We start from the raw sequence: 20,459 nt of genomic DNA, 5'->3' as shown, positions 1-20,459 counted from the left end.
TGAGATTTGGGTGGGGACACAAAGCCTAACCATGGTAGGAATTGTGGCTTTAGAATTCCTCACATTTACCACACTGAGAAGACATTTTTCCAGTGTGGACTTCCTGGTACTCAACAAATGTGTCTTTATAAAGAACTTGCCACATGATCTGTACTCATAAGGTCTTCTCCACTATGAATTCTCTGGTGCTAAACGAGATGAGGTCTAATGATAGAGGCTTTCTCACATTTTTTTTTTTTTTTTTTTTTGAGATGGAGTCTCGTTCTGTTGCCCAGGCTGGGGAGCAGTGGCGTGATCTTGGCTCACTGCAAACTCTGCCTCCTGGGTTCAAGTGATTCTCCTGCCTCGGCCTCCTGAGTAGCTGGGACTACAGGTGTGTGCCACCATGCCCAGCTAATTTTTGTATTTTTTTTAGTAGAGACGGGGTTTCACTATGTTGGCCAGGCTGGTCTCAAACTCCTGACCGTGTGATCCACCTGCCTCAGCCTCCCAAAGTGCTGGGATTACAGATGTGAGCCACCATGCCTGGCCAACACACTCTTAAAGCCTTGATCCTGTGTGAACTGTTTGGTGTATATGGACGTTAGAGCTGGAGCCAAATAATTTCCCATAATCACTGCACTCATAAGGCACAGCTTTGCTGTGAATTCTCTTGTGTAACTATACAATGTTAGCTGTTATTAAAGGTATCCCAGCACTGACTGCACTCATAAGGGTTTACTCCAGCATGAGTTTCCTGATGCTGAAAAAGTATGTATTTGTGGCAAAAGGCTTTCCCATAATTGCTGTACTTGGAATCCCTTTGTCCAGTGTGAAAAGCCTTCCCACTCTCATTGCTCCTGTGTGGCTCTTCCCCACTGAAAGAGGCCTGATGCTGCACAAGTTGAGAGTTGACCAAGAAGTATTTCCCACCCTCCTTGCAAGTGAAAACCTTCTGTGACATGCGGGTAAGCATCTAACCAGTTCAAGGCACAATTCATCCATTTGTTCACCAGATACATAATTTATTATGTTGCTTATGCATTGTACACTGTAACTCCATTATTCCAGCAACTCAAAACCTCATCCAATCACTGGGTTCATCTCACTGTTACAATCTCTAGGGTGTGTTGTCCTTTGCATCAGATTCAAATACTGTTCCTATAGCACAGGGAAACTATAAACACAATATAAATTGTCTCCATTCACATCCAATATACAGGAGGCCAGGGACACAGTGGAATGACATGGTCAACCCAGATTTCTATCCACAACAACAGTATTTTTCAGGAAAAGCACAAAATAAGATTATATCTGGTCAAAAATTGGAAATTTAGTAGAAAAGTAACTCTAAAAGTTATCCTTAAGGCCAAAGGAAAGTGATTACAGGTGAAAGGTCTGCAGTGGTAGAAGGAATAAGAATCCAAGAGATGGATGCATCTGCAGATCAATACAATTACTTATTATCTCTATACAACATGAACAGTATCTCCTAATTTAGCAGAATAATAGAAATGCTATACTCTAATACCAACACGCAATGACATCCTTTGATGTGTTCAAGAGAAGGGTAAAGGTATTAACAATTCTATAATAGGTTAGAGAAGTGTTACAATTCTTATCTTAGACTAATGAATAAAATGAGTATATACATTTCAAACTAAAAGAAAATTAAGAGTGTTAATAATCTATACATTTTTAAAAGCACAAAAAACAGCCCAGAAGAAAACCACAAAATAAGATGCATTTAAAACCAAATACATTAGTTATCACATGAATTGAATACAGAATGTGTGAATAGTAATTTTAATGGATTAAAATAATCCAGTAATAGTTCATAAATTACACATCTAAGATATAATGTCATAGAAATATATGAAATAGAATGAAAAATGTATACTTATAATTACTAAACACAAACACACAAAAATGTATATTTGCATCTGACAAGTAAGAATAAGGAAGAAAACACCAGTAAAATATACTTTACAGTTTATACACTTTTAAAAATTTTAGTATTACTTTTTATAAAGATGAAGAGTTTCACTATGTTGCCCAGGCTGGTCTCAAATTCCTGACCTCCGGCAATCCTCCTGCATAAGACTTCCAAAATGCTGGGATTATAGGTGTGAGCCACTGCGCCTGGCCTGTATACAATTTTTAACATCAATTCAAATTACATTAAAAAAAATTTAGTATAATGAGAATAAAGAAATATACAGACAAACCAGGATATTTTAATATTAGCTATCTCAGTAACGATTTCAAAAAGGCAGGTATAACATTGATGAAGTTCTGTTAGATTCATACAACATAATGGTCAAATCTGGACTGATAGATACATACAGAACAGCAGACATCAGTTGCCGAATGTTTTCTTTTAAAACACAAACTGAGTATTAAAAAAACTGACAATATATAGTATCAGAAAAAAATCTTTAACTTTCATAGAATAAAAGAGAGAATACAATCAGTGTAGAGATCAACAAAAGATACCTTGAACTCCTGGCCTCAAGTGATCCTCTTGCCTCAGCCTCCCAAAATGTTGAGATTACAGGCTTGAGCCACCATGCCCAGCCTAGATACCTGTTTTTTTAATATGCTTGAAATTCAAAGTATAAAATACTAAGTAACCCATGCATAGCAGAAACAAAAATTGAAGAATATTTTATTTGTAAAATAATGACAATACCAATTTCATAGGACTTTTTATAAGCAGTATAATAGGAAGTCTTCTGACAAATTAGGAAGATAGGGTCTGCCCTTAGAGTAGGGGCTTGGGCTAATTACCTGACTTCTCTGCACCTCGGCATTGTCATCATTACATTGAAGGGGTCCCTATGGTACCTTAAAGTGCTCAAGCTCTATTATTCACCACACAGTTTTGTTGTTTTTAAATTATCATGGGATATTCAACCTGAAGTTTTACTTTACGTGCCCACAATGTCATCTCTACATATTCTCATGAGATGCAGTTCATGAATTCTAAAGCAGTATCATTTAATGTATTGTTTTAAAAAGATAATTAGAAAGGTATATTCAGACATCTGTAAGAATAAGTGTATCCAATTAATACAAAAAAGCATCTCTACAGCATTATTTCATTTATATCAATTTTTAAATCAGCCAAAAATGTAAAGCTACTATTAGTAATACACATTTAAGGTGAAAGCAAAATGAGTAAGGCAAAATTCTGGATGGTGGCATCCTCTGAAGCGGAGGATGGAATTGGCAATCTGGCAGTCTCATGCCGGGCATGCTGATTTTGTTCTATTATATAATCAAGGGGCAGGGCTGAGTGTATTACTTTATTACATCTATCATGTTTTCCCATTTTTCATCCATGTATAAGTAAAGATTAAGTGGACAAATCTTAATAGCCGGAAGACTGTCTACATGCGTTTCCCATGTAATTCCTAGTAATGCAAAGAGAGAGAACATTCTCAATAGCTTCTCAGGCACAAATCTGCCCTCTCTCAATTAATACTGCATAAATGTGACCATTATTTTGTCTTTTATCGTCATGTATGATGTTTGGTTATGAACAACATAATTCTACAGTATTTCCTACTGTGTATCTGGTATATCACTACCACTCAAGGTTTATTTGAGAGGGAGACTATATATTTGTTATTATTAACGAATCTATTTCCATGACCGCTGTGAAACCCAGGCGGAGTTGACAGTGATGAGCTCTGGCCAGGCACAGTGGCTCATGCCTGTAATCCAACACTTTGGAAGGCTGAGGCAGGAGGATCACTTGAGCCCAGTAATTCAAGATCAGGCTGGGGAACATAAGTCTCTTTTGTAGAGACCTTGTCTCTACAAAAAATTTTAAAATTAGCCAACCATGGTGGCATGCGCCTGTGGTCTCAGCTACTAGGGGAGGTTGAGGCAGGAGGATTGCTTAGGCTGGGAGGCCAAGGCTACAGTGAGCTATGATTGCACCACTGCACTCTAGCCTGGGGGACAGAGCAAGACCCCATCTCAAAAAAAAAAAAAAAAAAAAGAAAAGAAAAGCCTCAAGCGTGTCAGTTCAAAAAAAAATTTTTTTTTTTTTTTTTTTTTTAAAAGTGATGAGTTCTGGAGGTAACTACACCCACTCTGGATTTTCTGGTTACAATCACTACCTTTTCTCTCAGCCTCAGCTAGAAATCCAGACTCCTGAGGCCTCAATCCCTGACCTTTCATTCCTTGCAAATGCCAAAGCCAACTATGTAGGAAACTTTTTCAGAGAAGAAAACTTTGTCTTCCCAGAAGATAAACTCTCCACTTTGCTCTATGAGGCAGAGAGCAACCTCAAACCACAAACAGGTTGGGACTTGAACAGGCCTGAACTCAAGCATTCTTTCCTGGGAAATTAATCCATCTTGTTGGATAAAAGCAGCAGTTTTAATCAGTTTGTTTTCCTCCATTTACTTACTGTTTCACAATTTACTTAAACATCTTACAAATGACTGTCAATTGAACTATTTACAGTTGTTATTATAAAAGTGTTTTTTTGCTTTTTTTTTTTTTTTTTTTTTCTAGAGACGGAGTCTTTGCTCTGTCACCCAAGCCAGAGTGCAGTGGCGCGATCTCGGCTCACTGCAAGCTCTGCCTCCTGGGTTCACGCCATTCTCCTGCCTCAGCCTCCCGAATAGCTGGGACTACAGGCGCCTGCCACTACGCCCGGCTAATTTTTTGTATTTTTTAGTAGCGATGGGGTTTCACCGTGTTAGCCAGGGTGGTCTTGATCTCCTGACCTCATGATCCACCCACCTCAGCCTCCCAAAGTGCTGGAATTACAGGCGTGAGCCACCATGCTCGGCCAATTTTAAATCTTTGTATACATGTATTTTGGTGTAAGAAAGCACTCCATCCTAATAAGTATGCCCCAACGTGACTTGTTTGGTTATAAAATATAAGGATGTTTAAATTTAATGTGAAACCCTTAAGTAACACCATATATAAACATTAACTCAAACAGATGTCAAAGCTTTGCAACACTGACTTACACAAAGCCTAATTAGGTAGACAAGGATGGGAGGCCAAGGTGGGAGGATCACTTGAGTTCAGATCAAGACCAGGCTGGGCAACATACTGACACCCCCGTATCTATAAAACAACAACAACAAAAATAGGATACCAAAGAACACAAACAACCAAAATATTTTGGATTACATCAAACTTTAAAACTACTCTTCAGGATACACTGCTAAGATAAAAAGAAAACCAAATACAAATAAATGGTTTGCAAAACATGTATCAGACAAATAACTAGCATTCAGAATATTAAAAGATAAAATGAATTATTAAAATTCAATGTTAAGAAGAAAAAACAGTTTAAAATGGAACAAAAGATTTGGACAGATAGGGTATGGTGCAGTGGCTCATGCCTGTAATCCCAGCACTTTGGGAGGCTGAGGTGGGCGGATCACTTGAGGTCAGGAGTTCAAGACCAGCCTGGCCAACATGGTGAAACCTCTCTATAAAAAATACAAAAAATTAGCTGGGCATGGTGGTGGGGGCCTGTAATCCCAGTTACTTGGGAGGCTGAGGCAGGAGAATTGCTTGAAGCTAGGAGGCAGAGGTTGCGGTGAGCTGAGATCTCGCCATTGCACTCCAGCCTGGGCAACAAGAATGAAACTCCGTCTGGGCAATAAGAACGAAACTCCATCTCAAGAAAAAAAGAAAAAAAAAAAAAAAAAAAAGAATTGGACAGATAACTAAAGATATATGAACAATGAACATATGAAAAAATGCTCAATATCAGTAGTCATTTCAGCAATGGAATTTAAATCCACAATGAGACACCTCTACATATCTGTTAAATTGAAAAACTTAAAGTATAACAAAACCAAGTGCTGACAAAGATGCAGGACAGGAGCTCCCACAAAATACTAGTGAGAAATCAAAATGGTACAGCCATTTTGGAAAACAACTTGGCAGTTTCCTATACAGGTAAATATGCACATATCATATGACACAGCAATTCTACTCCTAGTTATTTACAGAATGCAAATGAAAGTGTTTCCAACCAAATATCTGTAGCAAGAGAGTGACTTCAGCAAGAAGGCAGATTAGCAGTCTGTAAATGCTGTTCTCCTCCCCACCCCCACACAGCCAAAATAACAAATAAATAACTACATTTTAATGCAAATAACTAAAGAAAAGCACCAGAATATGTCAAAGGAATAACAAAAACTCTGGTGAGCACAGAAACTCAGGATAGCCAAGAGAATGGAAGAAAACAACTGGCCTCCACAACTCCATCCCCCGGCCAAGATCAGCTGAAAACCAGAAGGAATTTCTCTGTACGTGGAAAAAGTGAGCAACAGCATACTAGCAGTGTCCATCACCACCTCGGACACCTACAGTCCTCACCACTGGGGTCCCCTACAGCCCTCACAGGCACTAAGCTTAGCTGAGGGACCCATCTGGAGTCCACACAGCTGTGCTCCCGAGGAAGAAGCTGACACTGTCTTGCCCCCTGTGGCCCACAGAGCTACTGTGCTGTTACCTTGGAACTGCTGGAGTTCCGTCTGGTTCCAGGGGTAAGTGCCAATGGCACCCCTTCATCCCTTAGGATTAGCCATCACCAACCACCCCTACCTGGTGGCCCAACATCTACAAGCAGCTTTTCCACCTTCCCATGTAGGGCCATGCAGTGGCAGAGCTGCTCCACCTACCCCTCAAGTCCCTATACTAGGCTGCGTCCTGTCAACTTAGACTAGCGCTGAAGCTGTGCACTCTCTCCTGGGAAAACAATGCTTTGGCAGATCTCCAACATCCACCTCTCACCATCTACCTCTCTGTCTACTTCTCCCAAAACTGCCCTGCTTCCAGGGACCTGAACTGAAGCTGCACCCTGCCTCCTGAGGAAAGGATGCCTTGGCGTAGCTCCTCCACCTACCCCTCCCAGTTGCTGCTGCATCCTGCCCCTCTAGGCCAGAGCTGAAGCAATGCCAGGCATCCTCAGAAAACAGTGCATTGACCATCCAGAGCAGTCACACCCCTCTGTACCTGAGCTGAAGCAGTACCTTGCCTCCTGGGAAAACAGTACTTGGGCCATCGAGAGCAGTCATGCCTCCCCAGTGCCTAAGCTGAAGCAGCACCCTGCCTACCAGGTAACAGCGTCTTGGCCATCCCAAGCAGACACACAGCCCAGTACCTAATCTGAAGCAGCTTCCTGCATCCCAGGAAAATGGTGCCTGGGCCAACCTAAGGTCACACACCCCAGACCTGAGCTGAAGAGGCACATTACCCCCTGGGGATGCAGTGCCTTGCCCAAACTGAGTAGCTATGCAATACTGGGCTGAGCTGGCATGGGACCTCACATTCCAGGGAAACAAAGCAGGGCATGAAATGAGACACCCCACACTACAGGCCAAACAACTCTAGTGCTCACTTCAGGGAGCTAGTTGGATAACCAGCTGCCAGGGGGCTGGACTAACACCCTGTATGAGCTGCTGAGACAGCTCTCTCCCTGGGGAGTTGAGTCATCACTGGGCTGCTCCCTATTGCCCAAGGCCCAAACAAAAACTGTGCTGTGCCAGAAACCTGAGTTGCCAATGAGCCTGAATGGCTCAGATTACCAAACTGCAGCTGTATTCTGCTTCCATGGCCCAATACTCCAGAGCACCACTTCTTCCCTAGTTTGGGCCTGTGCTGTGCCCTTCCAGCCAGAAACAAAATTAAAGCTACAACCTGGCCCTTTGGGCCCAAGCTGCTAGGGCGTACATCAGAATCACAGATCCTGGCTCTGTGGTAAACCTACCTCCAATTCTACCACATGAAGCAAACCTATAGCTCAAAACCCAGGGGCCACAATAGGTTCATCAGATGCTGAGCCTAGAACCCCAGACCCACAGCTGCCCTGAACACCTGCACCTGGAACCTGGAGTCACTGTACCTGCCTATAGGCCGTATCATACTTGACAGCAAGTAGTATCTTCATGGCTAAGTAACTTCATTTGGGGGCAAATGAAAACAGGAGGACTCCAAAAAGCCCTTGCCATTAACAACCTGTGCCACCACTGCTACAAACTTACAACCTAGGCCACTGAGGCAGTTACTGCCAACATTAAATACTGTTGATAAAGCTGAACAAAGACTACACCATTTCAAAACCTATCTGGAAACAGTTACTACACCCATCTCAACTAGCACAGTAAGGACCGACTGCAGGTGAAAGCCTCTATGAAAGTGACAGCAGAAAAATGGGAAGAGGCCATTGTTCCACCAGATGCACAGACATCAATGCAGGGACAGAAGAAACATGAAAAAGCAAGGAAATGTGTCACCATGAAAGGAACAGAGTAACTCTCCAGTAACAAACTAGAAGGAAATCTACCAATTACCAAAAAGGAATTCAAAATAATGATCTTTTAAAAACTCAGTAAGGCCGGGTGCAGTGGCTCACACCTGTAATCCCAGCACTTTAGAAGACCAAGGTGGGTGAGTCACTTGAGGTCAGGAGTTCAAGACCAGCCTGGCCAACATGGTGAAACCCTGTCTCTACTAAAAATACAAAAATTAACTGGGCGTGGTGGCACACACATGTAGTCCCAGCTACTCGGGAGGCTGAGGCAGGAGAATCACTTGAACCTGGAAGGCAAAGATTGTTGTGAGCCAAGATCACGCCACTGCACTCCAGCCTAGGTGACAGAGCAACACTCTGTCTCAAAAAAAGGAAAAAAAGAAAAAAAAAAAACCCTCAATAAGATACAAGATAATATAGAAAGATAATTTAGTAAAATCAGAAAAACAATTCATAACATGAATGAGAAATTTAAGAAATATTTTAAAACCACCAAACAGGAATCCTGCAGCTGAAGAATTTAAGAAAAAAATATAAGGTACAATAGAGAGCATCAATAGCAGACTTACTCAAGCAAAAGATAGATAGAGTTTGTTTGGAACTACCCCGTCAGAGAAGAATAAGTAAGAATGACAAGGAGTGAAGAAAGCCTACAAGACTTATTAGATAACATCAAGGGAAAAAAATTTCATATTATCAGAGTTCCAGAAGGCAAAAAGATGACAAAAGGCATAGAAAATAATAGGCTGGGCACTTTGGGAGGCTGAGGAGGGCGGATCACCTGAGGTCAGGAGTTTCAGACCAGCCTGTGCAACATGGTGAAACCCCGTCCCTACCAGAAATACAAAAAATTAGCCAGATGTGGTGGTGGGTGCCTGTAATCCCAGCTACTTGGGAGGCTGAGGCAAGAGAATCACATGAACCCAGGAGGTGGAGGGTGCAGTAAGCCAAGATCACATCATTGCACTCCAACCTGGGTGAGAGTGCGAGTCTCTGTCTCAAAAAAAATTAAAGTAAAATAAAATAAAATAAAATAAAATACATTTAATGAAATAGCTGCTAAGGAGATCATAGCAAGACTAAAAATAAAACATTAAAAAAATGAAAAAGACAATGAAATAATAGCTAAAAACTTCCCAAGTCTTGCAAGAGATATGGACATTCAGATCCAGGAAGCTGAAAGATCCCCAAAAAGGTCATCTCCAAGGCACGTTATATTTGAACTGACAAAAGTCAAAGACAAAGAGAAAAATCTAAAAGCACCACTAGAAAAGCATCAAGTCGCAGTGGCTCAAGCCTGTAATCCCAGCACTTTGGGAGGCCGAGACGGGTGGATCACGAGGTCAGGAGATCGAGACCATCCTGGCTAACACGGTGAAACCCCGTCTCTACTAAAAAATACAAAAAACTAGCCGGGCGAGGTGGCGGGCGCCTGTAGTCCCTGCTACTCGGGAGGCTGAGGCAGGAGAATGACGTAAACCCGGGAGGCGGAGCTTGCAGTGAGCTGAGATCCGGCCACTGCACTCCAGCCTGGGCAACAGAGTGAGACTCCGTCTCAAAAAAAAAAAAAAAAAAAAAAGCATCGCATCAAGTCACATATAAGGGAATCTTCATTGGACTAACAGAAGAAACCTCACAGGCCAAGAAAAAATGGGATGACATATCCAAAATTCTGAAAGAAAAGAAAAAATATCAGTAAAAAATCCTACACACAGCAAACCAATCGATCAGAAACTGGGTAGAAATAGCCAGGCACAGTGGCTCATGCCTATAATCCCAGTACTTTGGGATGCTGAGGGGGGCGAATTACTTGAGGTCAGGAGTTCAAGCCCAGCCTGGCCAACATGGTGAAACCCCATCTCTACAAAAATACAAAAATTAACCAGGCGTGGTTACATGCGCTTGTAATCCCAGCTGCTCCAGAGGCTGAGACAGGAGAATCACTTGAACCTGGGAGGTGGAGGTTGCAGTGAGTCAAGATCATGCCACTGCACTCCAGCCTGGGCAATAGAGCAAGACTCCATTTAAAAAAAAAAAAAAAAAAGAGAGAGAAGTTAGGTAGAAATAAAGTGTGTCTCAGGCAAGTAAAAATTAAGGGAATTTATCACCACTACACCAGCCTTTCAAGAAATGATCAAGGGAATGCAATATCTGGAAATAAGAAGACAATAATCATTATGTAACCACATGAAAGTATAAGATTCACTGGTAGAGCAGACAGGCAAAGAAAAAAGAGAAAAAAAATCAAATCTTATCACTACAGAAAACCACCAAAACACAATGATAAAAAATAAGAAATGAAGAAAAGAACAAAGGATATACAAAACATTCTGAAAACCACAAAATGAAAGGAGTCTTCACCTAAAAATAATAACCTTGAGGTGATTACATTCCTACCTTAAAAGATATATACTAGTTAAATGGATTTTTAAAATGACCCAACTATATGCTACCTACAAGAAACTCACTTCACCTCTAAAGACACAAATACGGCCAGGCGCAGTGGCTCACACCTGTAATCCCAGCACTTTGGGAGGCTGAGGCGGGTGGATCACCTGAGGTCAGTTGGAGACCAGCCTGGCCAACATAGTGAAACCCCATCTCTACTAAAAATACAAATATTAGCTGGGCGTGGTGGCACGCACCTGTAGCCCCAGCTAGTTGGGAGGCTGAGGCAGGAGAAATGCTTAAACCCAGGAGGCAGAGGTTGCAGTGAGCCAAGATAGCGCCACTGCACTCCACCCTGGGTGACAGAGTGAGACTCTGTCTGAAAAAAAAAAAAGACACAAATAGACTGAAAGCAAAGGAAGAGAAGAATATATTCCATGCAAAGGAAACCAAAAGCAAGCAGCAGTAGCTATACATTTTTTTTCTTTTTTTCTTTTTTTTTTTTTTAACCACCATTTTTTTAACCACCATTTTTTTTAAAATCATGACTATATAAGGAGTAGCTATACTTATGATAAGAGACTTGTATCAAACACAGTAGGGATGAAATCAGGAAGAGGATACAACAATTGTAAATATATATGCACCCAATATCAGAGCACCCAGATATGCAAGGCAAATATTATTAGATCTAAAGGGGAAGACAGACTCTAATACAATAATACTTGGGGACTTCAACACCCCACTTTCAACAATGGACAGATCATATACATAGAAAATCAATGAAGAAACACCAAGTTTAAACTGACTTTAGACCAAATGGACTTAAAAGACACTGACAGATCTTTTCATCCAACAGCTACAGAATACATATTTTTTTTCATAAGCACATACAATATTTTCAAGGAGAGGCCAGATGTTAAACCACAAAACAAATCACAAAAATTAAAAGAATTAAAATCACATCAGGTACCTTTCTGATCACAATGAAATAAACCTAGAAATCAATAACAGGAGGAACTTTTAAAACAGTAAAAATAAATGGAAATTAAATAACATGATTCTGAATGACCAATGGGTAATGAAGAAATTAAGAAAAAAAATTTAAATGTCTTAAAATGAGTGAAAATAGAAACACAACATATAAAAATGTATGGGATGCAGCAAGAGCAGTTTTAAGAGGAAAGTATATAGCAATAAACACCTACATCAAAATCAATAAAGATCTGGCTGGGCATGGTGGCTCACACCTGTAATCCCAGTGCTTTGGGAGGCCAAGGCAGGAGGACGACTTGATGCTGGGAGTTCAAGACCAGCCTAGGTCATATAGCAAGACCCTATCTCTTAAAAAAAATTAAATTAAATTAAATTAGCTGGTCTTGATAGCGCATACCAGTAGTCCTAGCTATTCTGGAGGCAGAGGTGGGAGAACTGCTTGAGCCCAAGAGTTCAAAACTGAGGTGTGAGGATCACTTGAGCCCAGGAGTTTGAGTTGATTGTGCCATTGCACTCTAGCCTAGGTAACAAAGTAAGACCCTGTCTCTTAAAAAAAAAAAAAATCTAACAATGCTTCTCAAGGAACTAGAAAAGAACAAATCAAACCCAAAATTACAAGGAAAGAAATAACAAAGATTAGAATAGTAATAAATAAAACTGAGACTTAAAAAAAAATTCAAAGGATCAACAAAATGAGAAGTTCGTTTTCTGAAAAGATAAGAAACCATTAGACTAACCAAGAGAAAAGACTCAAAATCAAATGCACACAAAAATGACACTGTAACTGATACCACAAAAGTACAGAGTCATTAGAGACTATTATGAACAACTACAAACCAAAAATTTGGAAAACCTACAGAAAATAAATTCCTAGACACATATAACCCATGAGGATTGAACCAAGAAGAAACAGAAAACTTGAACTGACCAATTCTCAGTAACAAGATTTAATCAGTCATAAAAAGTCACCCATCAAAGGAAAGTCCATGATCTGATGGCTTCACGGCTGAATTCTACCAAACATTTTAGAAGAATTAAATATGAATTCTTCTGAAACTTTCTCAGAATAATGAAGAGGAGGGAATTATTCTAAACTCATTCCACAAGCCAGCATTACCATGACACAAGCACCAGACAAGGACACACACATGCAAAAGAAAACTACAGGCCAATATTCCTGATGAACATAAATGCAAAACTCCTCAGCAAAATACTAGCCAACCAAATCTAAAAGTACATCAAAAAGACTGTTTACCATGACCAAGTAGAATTCATTCCAGGGATGCAACAATGGTTCAACATACACAAAACAATAAACATGATACATCAACAGAATGAAGAACAAAAAATGTGATCATCTCCATAGATGGAGAAAAAGCCTCTGGTAACATTCAATATCCCTTCATGATGAAAACTCTTAACAAATTACACATAATAATAGAAAGAACGGGCCGAGTGTGGTGGCTCACACCTGTAATCCCAGCACTTTGGGAGGCCGAGGCGGGTGGATCACGAGGTCAGGAGATCGAGACCATCCTGGCTAACATGGTGAAACCCCATCTCTACTAAAAATACAAAAAATTAGCCGGGTGTGGTGGTGGGCGCCTGTAGTCCCAGCTACTTGGAAGGCTGAGGCAGGAGAATGGTGTGAGCTGAGATCACACCACTGCACTCCAGCCTGGGCAACACAGTAAGACTCCGTCTCAAAAAAAAAAAAGAAAGAACGTACCTCAACATAATAAAGGAAATAAATAACATACCACAGCTAACATCATTCTTAATGGGAAAGAGCTGAAAGCTTTCCCTCTATAATCTGAAACAAAACAAGTATGCCCACTTTCACATCTTTTATTTAACAAAAGTACAAAAAGTCTGAGACAGAGGTATCAGGCAAGACAAAGAAATAAAGGGCATGCAAATCAGAAAGGATGAAGTCAAATTATCCCTGTATGCACCTGACAGGATCAAATATATAGAAAACCCTAAACTCCAAAAGTGGCACTAAAAAACTCTTAGGACTGATAAATTCACTGAAGTTGCAGGATATAAAATCAACATGCAAAAATCAGCAGCATTTCTACACACCAACAATGAATTAGCTGAAAAATAAATCAAGAAAGCCATCCCATTTATAATACTTCAACAAAAATAATATAAGAATACAAGGAAAACTATATAACACTGATGAAGTAAATCAAAGAGGACACACATAAAAATGGAAAAACATCCCATGGTCATGGATTAGAATGGTTAATATTATAAAAATGAACATACTTTCCTGTAAGAGATAGCTTATGGAAAAAAATGAACATATTACCTCAAATGATCTACAGATTCAATGCACTCTCTAACAAAATATCAATGACATTTTTCACAGAAATAGAAAGAGTAATCCTAAAATTCATGATATCACAAAAGATACTGAATATCCAAAGCAATCCTAAGCAAAAAGAACAAAATGGGAGTTTTGTTCACACTACCTGACCTTGAAATATACTACAAAGTGATGGTAAACAATACAGCATGGTACAGGTATTTTTCAAAAACCACACAGACCAGTGTAACAAAACAGAGAGCCCAGGAATAAATCCCATTTACAGCCAACTGATTTCTAACAAAGGCACAAAGAACATTCACTGGGAAGAGGATAGTCTCTTCAATAAATGGTGCTTGGACACTGGATATTCATATGCAAAAGAATGAAACTAGACTCATCTCTCACCATATACAAAAATCAACTCAAAACACCAAGTATGCTGGCTCATACCTGTAATCCTAGCTACTCAGAAGGCTGAGTTGAGGCTGACTCTAGTCCAGGAGTTCAGGATCAAGCTGGGCAATGTGAGACCATGTCTCTAAAAACTAATTTAAAAGCAAAAACAAAAATTGGGAATGTATTTTTAGGGCAATTTGAATCTATGCTCTCAGGATAATCAACTAAAAATGGTTTAAAAGCTTAAATGTAAGAGCAAAAACTATGCAACTACTAGAAGAAAACATAGGGGAAATGCTTCAGGATATTGGTCTGGGCAAAAATTTTATGATGACCTAAAAATCAAGGTAACAAAAGCACAAATAAAGGGATTACATTAAACTAAAAAACTTCTGCACAGCAAAGGAAACAGAATGAAGAGACAACTAGCAGAGTGGGATAAAATATTTGCAAACTATTCATCTGAAAGGGATTAATATCCAGAATACACCAGGAACTCAATAGCAAAAAAAAAAAATAATAATAATAATAGAAAATCTGATTTTAAAATGGGTAAGGTGAATAGACATTCCTCAAAAGGAGACATACAAATGGCCAAGTATATGAAAAAATGCTCAACATCGCTAAACATGGAAATGCAAATCAAAAACAAAATGAGATATAATTTCACCTCAGTTAGGATGGCTATTACCAAAGATAAAAAATAAAAAATGCTGCTGAGAACATGGAAAAGGGGAAACTCTTATATATGGCTGGCAGGAATGCTAATTAGTACAGCCATATGGAAAACAGTAAGGATGTTCCTCAAAAATCTAAAACTACAGCCAGGCATGGTGGTGTGTGCCTGTAGTCCCAGCTACTCAGGAGGCTGAGGTGGAGGACTGCTTGAGGCCAAGAGTCTGAGACCAGCCTGAATAACACAGCAAGACCCCATTTTAAAAAATTAAAAATAAACAAAAGTTAAAAATACAACTACCATATGATCCACTGGTAGTGATCTATGTCACTACTGGGCATATATCCAAGAAAAAAAAAATTCATATGTCAAAGAGAGATCTACACTCCTATGTTTACTGAAGCACTATTCATAATAGCTAAGAAATCAATCTAAGTGTCCATTATCAGATGATTGAAGAAAACATGGCATATATACACAATGGAATACTACTCAGCCATGAAAAATAAACCTGTCATTCACAGCAACATGAATGAGCTTGAAAGACATTAAGTGAAATAAGCTAGGCACAGAAAGATAAATACTCTCTGTTTCTACTCATATGGAAGCATAAAAAGTTCAGTAGAATGGTGGTAACCAGAGGCTGGGAAGGATAGCAGCGAGGCAGACAGAGATTGGTTAACAAATACAAAATTACAGCAAGTGAGATTCCATTTCAATAAGTTGTAGTGTTCTGTGGCACTGCAGAATGAGTACAATTGGCAATACATTTTATACATTTTCAAATAGCTAGAAAAGCAGACTGTGAATGTTGCTAAACACAAAGAAATGATAAATGCTTGAGGAGATGGATATGCTAATTACCCTGATCATTACTCTTAGCACACATATATTGAAATATCACACCGAACCCCATAAACATTATGTGTCAATTAAAAACAATAAAAGAAACAAAAAGAATACCAAAAGAGAAATTCCAAAATATTCTGATTAAACATATTAATTACTATGACTGGACTAAATCCGTAGTGACAACTACCTGCATATACACATGCAGGTTCACCTGTTAAAATTCCAGTCACTTTATAGTCAGCCTACACACAATCTTCTGTAAGACTGAAAAATGAGATTCCTTCTTTGTGTTTATTTTCTGAGTTTATCATAATCCTTTAACTTAGCTACATGTCTTATTTCATTTTTGGTTCCAAAATGTCCTCTAGAAAATTGCTGAGGTGAACTTTTAACTATTTACTCTCTCTAAAGAGGAGTAAAGAAGCTGAGAAACCACAATCAGAGGGAAGAACTAGGACTCCCTGGATTACATTATGTACAAACAGCTACAATATCATCTCCATCCCGCAGAAAAATAAAGAAAAACAAATTAACAAGTAGATCCAGATCAAGAAAAAAGTATGTGTACCGGGTGGTTAAAGACACCTGAAGAAACAATTTTTTAAAAAAATCAAAGCGTTTGAAGTGTGCAGTAAAATGTGCCCATTCATATGTACATCCTTATCTCCTTAAATGTCAAAGTATTTCATAACTCAAGCCTCCATCTTTCTCATAAAGATATATGCTTCTGCTCCTCAAGAGTGGAGACAATGCTGTGGAACAAAGTAGGCTTTCACAAAATGTTTTCAAACAAACCATTTGTCTACAGCACTGGACAGCAGTGAATGTATACACAGGGAAAATAAAGGGGATGAGGCTCTTTTGTTTCTGAAACATTTTCCTCTCCCAAATAAAATAACGAGGAGATGACAAATTGCCATGGGCTTGTCAGGGAAGTCTGAAAGAAGCTGTGCTTCCATTTCTTTCTCTTCCCTATTACTCCTCCTCCTTTGCTTGAATGTCCCTGAGATAACATTTCACTGTAAACTAACAAGAAAGATGTGGCTGAAGGTTTTCCTAAGTGCACAATAACCACTGGGTCTCTCTCATGGGCGAATTATCAGATGTAGAATAAGACTCTTGGCTGTGTCAATTTCTAACATAATTGTTTAGATGACAAATGATTATCTAAAACAGGTTTTCACACAGAGATGATGCTTATGAAGCTTCTCTTCAGTATGAATGACCAGACGGTACGATGTTTCCTCTCACCACAGATTTTCTTCAAGTGGTGATATTCAAAAACTCTTTCCCTAACAGGAATTCGTGGATGTTGACTGAAGTGTGTAAAAGGTCTTCCCACATCTGTTACAATGGTAGGGTTTCTCCCAGGATGAATCCGTTGATGTCGAGTGAGGAGGAATGAGCGGCAATTGAAGGCGTTTCCATATTCACTGCACTCACTGGGCTACTCTCAGTCTGGATGATGGAGTGTTGAACAAGATCTGTGCTCTCGCAAGAAACGTTCCCACTCTGGATGCGTTCATGGGACTTTTCAGCGGTGTGAATCCGCTGGTGCCTTGTGAGGGGTGACCTGCGGTTGAAGGCCTTCCCGCACTCCACGCACTCATAGGGTTTCTCTCCAGTGTGGATGCTGAAGTGTCGAATGAGGTTTGTGGTCCGACAAAAGGCTTTCCCACATTGGATGCATACGTAGGGCTTCTCTCCAGTATGAATCCACTGGTGCCTTGTCAGCCCTGACATGCGGGTAAAAGCCTTTCCACACTGTAAACATTCATAGGGCTTCTCTCCAGTGTGGATGTTGAAGTGTCGAATGAGGTCTTTTCGAATGCTAAAGGCTTTCCCACATTCTTTGCACTCAAAAGGCTTTTCTCCAGTGTGGGCTCTTTCATGCAAGACATAGGTGGAGTAGTGAGTGAAGGCCTTTCCACACTGACTACACACAAAGGGCTTCTCACCAGTGTGAATCCGCTCATGCTGCTTGAGGTGTGACCTGCAGTTGAAGGCCTTCCCACACTCAAGGCACTTAAAGGGCCTCTCCCCAGTATGGATAAAGAAGTGTTGAATGAGGGCTGTACTCTCATAAAAGCCTTTTCCACATTCGCTGCATGCGAAGGGTTTTTTCTCATTGTGGCTCTTGTTATGCAAAACGTAATTGGAGCGGTAGGTAAAGGCCTTTCCACATTCATTGCACACAAAAGGCTTCTCTCCACTGTGAACCCGCTGGTGCCGTGTAAGGTGTGACCCGCGGTTGAAGGTCCTTCCACATTCGCTGCACACAAAGGGCTTATCTCCATTGTGAGTCCGCTGGTGCCGTGTGAGGTGTGACCTGCGGTTGAAGTCTTTCCCACACTCCATGCATTTATAGGGCTTCTCCCCAGTATGGATGATGTGATGCTGAAGGAGGTGTTTGCTCTTGCCGAAGGCTTTCCCACATTCTGGGCAATCATAGGGCTTCACACGAGGGAGAATCTGCTCATGCTGAACAAGGAAGCAATTCTCATTAAACATTTCCTCGAATTTATAGGAATTTTCCCCTTCGTGAATCAAGGAATCTGTAACTGGTCCATATGAGTCAAATCCATAAAGAGCATCTTCTGGTGAGACTTGGTTCTGTATCATCATTGAACATATACCATCAGCTGTCGCCAAACCTTCATTTTCAAGGCTCATTTTCCCATGGAGATTCTCACTCTGTGGGTCTGTCCCTGGTCTCAAAAAGTATTCCTGCATTTCAGATGGCCCATCCTGATCCATGACCTGCCCAAAATAGGAGTATCCTGGGACTCCCTGTGCCAGCTGTTCCTGGAGTGAGACTTCCTCAGGCAAGGCCAGGTGAGAAGGGATAGGCTCTACAGTCTCAGGTTTTGTGCTGTCACCTGAAGGGAATACAATACACAAAAGAGCTTATTAAGATAGTATAGAAGAAATGAAACCACCATTTTGGTGAGAACAGTAAGATGAAAATAGTGATGATTTGAAAATAGCTATGATTTGATGGGCTGGGTACAGTGTCTGATGCCTGTAATCCCAGCACTTTGGGAGGCTGAGGCAAGTGGATCACTTGAGGTCAGGAATTCGAGACCAGCCTGGCCAACATGGTGAAACCTCATGTCTACTAAAAATATAAAAATTGGCCAGGCTTGGTGGCAGGCGCCTATAATCCCAGCTACTTGGGAGGTTGAGACAGAAGGATCGCTTGAACCTGGGAGGTGGAGGCTGCAGTGAGCCAAGACTGAGCCACTACACTCCAGCCTGGGTGACAGAGGGAAACCCATCTCAAAAAAAGGCCAGGTGCGGTGGCTCACGCCTAAAATCCCAGCACTTTGGTTTGGGAGGTTGAGGTGGATCACCCGGGATCCACCCACCTCAGCTTCCAAGGTAGCTGGACTACAGGCATATGGACCACGCCTGGCTTTTTTGTTTGTGTGTTTGTTTTTTTAGATGGAATTTCACTCTGTTGCCTAGGCTGGAGCACAGTGGCATGATCTCAGCTCACTGCAACTTCTGCCTCCTGGGTTCAAGCGACTCTCCTGAATTAGCCTCCCGAGTGGCTGGGATTACAGGTGTGTGCCACCATGCTGGGCTCATTTTTTTGTATTTTTAGAGATGGGGTCTCACCATGTTGGCCAGATTGGTCTGGAACTCCTGACCTCAGGTAATCTGTCCACCTTGGCCTTCCAAAATGCTAGAATTACAGGCATGAACCACCCCACCTGGCTAAATTTTTTGTATTTTTTTTTTTTTTTTTTTGGAGACGGAGTCTCGCTCTTTCGCCCAGGCTGGAGTGCAGTGGCTGGATCTCAACTCACTGCAAGCTCCGCCTCTCGGGTTTACGCCATTCTCCTGCCTCAGCCTCCCGAGTAGCTGGGACTACAGGCGCCCGCCGCCTCGCCCGGCTAGTTTTTTGTATTTTTTAGTAGAGACGGGGTTTCACCGTGTTAGCCAGGATGGTCTCGATCTCCTGACCTCGTGATCCGCCCGTCTCGGCCTCCCAAAGTGCTGGGATTACAGGCTTGAGCCACCGCGCCCGGCCAATTTTTTGTATTTTTTTTTTAAAGAGATGGGGTTTCACCATGTTGCCCAAGCTGGTCTCGAACTCCTGGGCTCAAGTAATCCGCCCACCTCTGCCTCCAAAGTGCTGGGATTATAGACGTGACCCACCGTGCCTGGCCAACTCTTGAAATTTTTAAAGAGAAACCCGGGGGAGAAGCTCAAGCAGAGTACAGACTGGAATAGAGATCCCCACTCACAGTCAAGATGAGACTAGGTGGACAACATAATGATGACATGGTATGGTGAGCTTGCTCAAGAATATGTCAAGGTGCTACAAGAGGCCAGGGAAGGGGCACTTAATGTAGCCTAAATGGGGCAGGGACAGGAAGAGGCCAAGGAAGCTTCCCAGAGGATGCTTCATGAGCTTAAAGTGAGAAGCACATATTAGCCTTAGGACATAGAATATACAAAGACACGGAGTCTTCAGCAAATCTAGGGGACTGCAGTGAGAGGAGGCAGCCCCATGAGAAGTTAAGGCTGGTCAGGATGCAGTGACA

At 41.0% G+C, this 20,459-nt stretch overlaps 1 protein-coding gene across 3 annotated transcripts in view; it reads right to left on the bottom strand.

Annotated features, from left to right (window-relative positions):
- Positions 1-983: 983 nt before the first annotated feature.
- ZNF460 (zinc finger protein 460) overlaps positions 984-20,459 on the bottom strand; it is a 30,151-nt gene continuing 10,675 nt past the window's right edge. For all 3 annotated transcript variants that reach the window (XM_050772043.1, XM_050772044.1, XM_050772041.1), the window contains exon 3: positions 984-18,785. In XM_050772043.1, the coding sequence (XP_050628000.1) occupies positions 17,254-18,785 (1,532 nt within the window). In that variant the 3' untranslated portion in view covers positions 984-17,253. The remainder of the gene's footprint in view (positions 18,786-20,459) is intronic.

Source organism: Macaca thibetana, chromosome 19 (assembly GCF_024542745.1).
Source record: "Macaca thibetana thibetana isolate TM-01 chromosome 19, ASM2454274v1, whole genome shotgun sequence".
NCBI classification, from domain to species: Eukaryota; Metazoa; Chordata; class Mammalia; order Primates; family Cercopithecidae; genus Macaca; species Macaca thibetana.
Note: the sequence above shows the minus strand (reverse complement) of the source record. Positions and strands in the feature narration are given on the sequence as shown.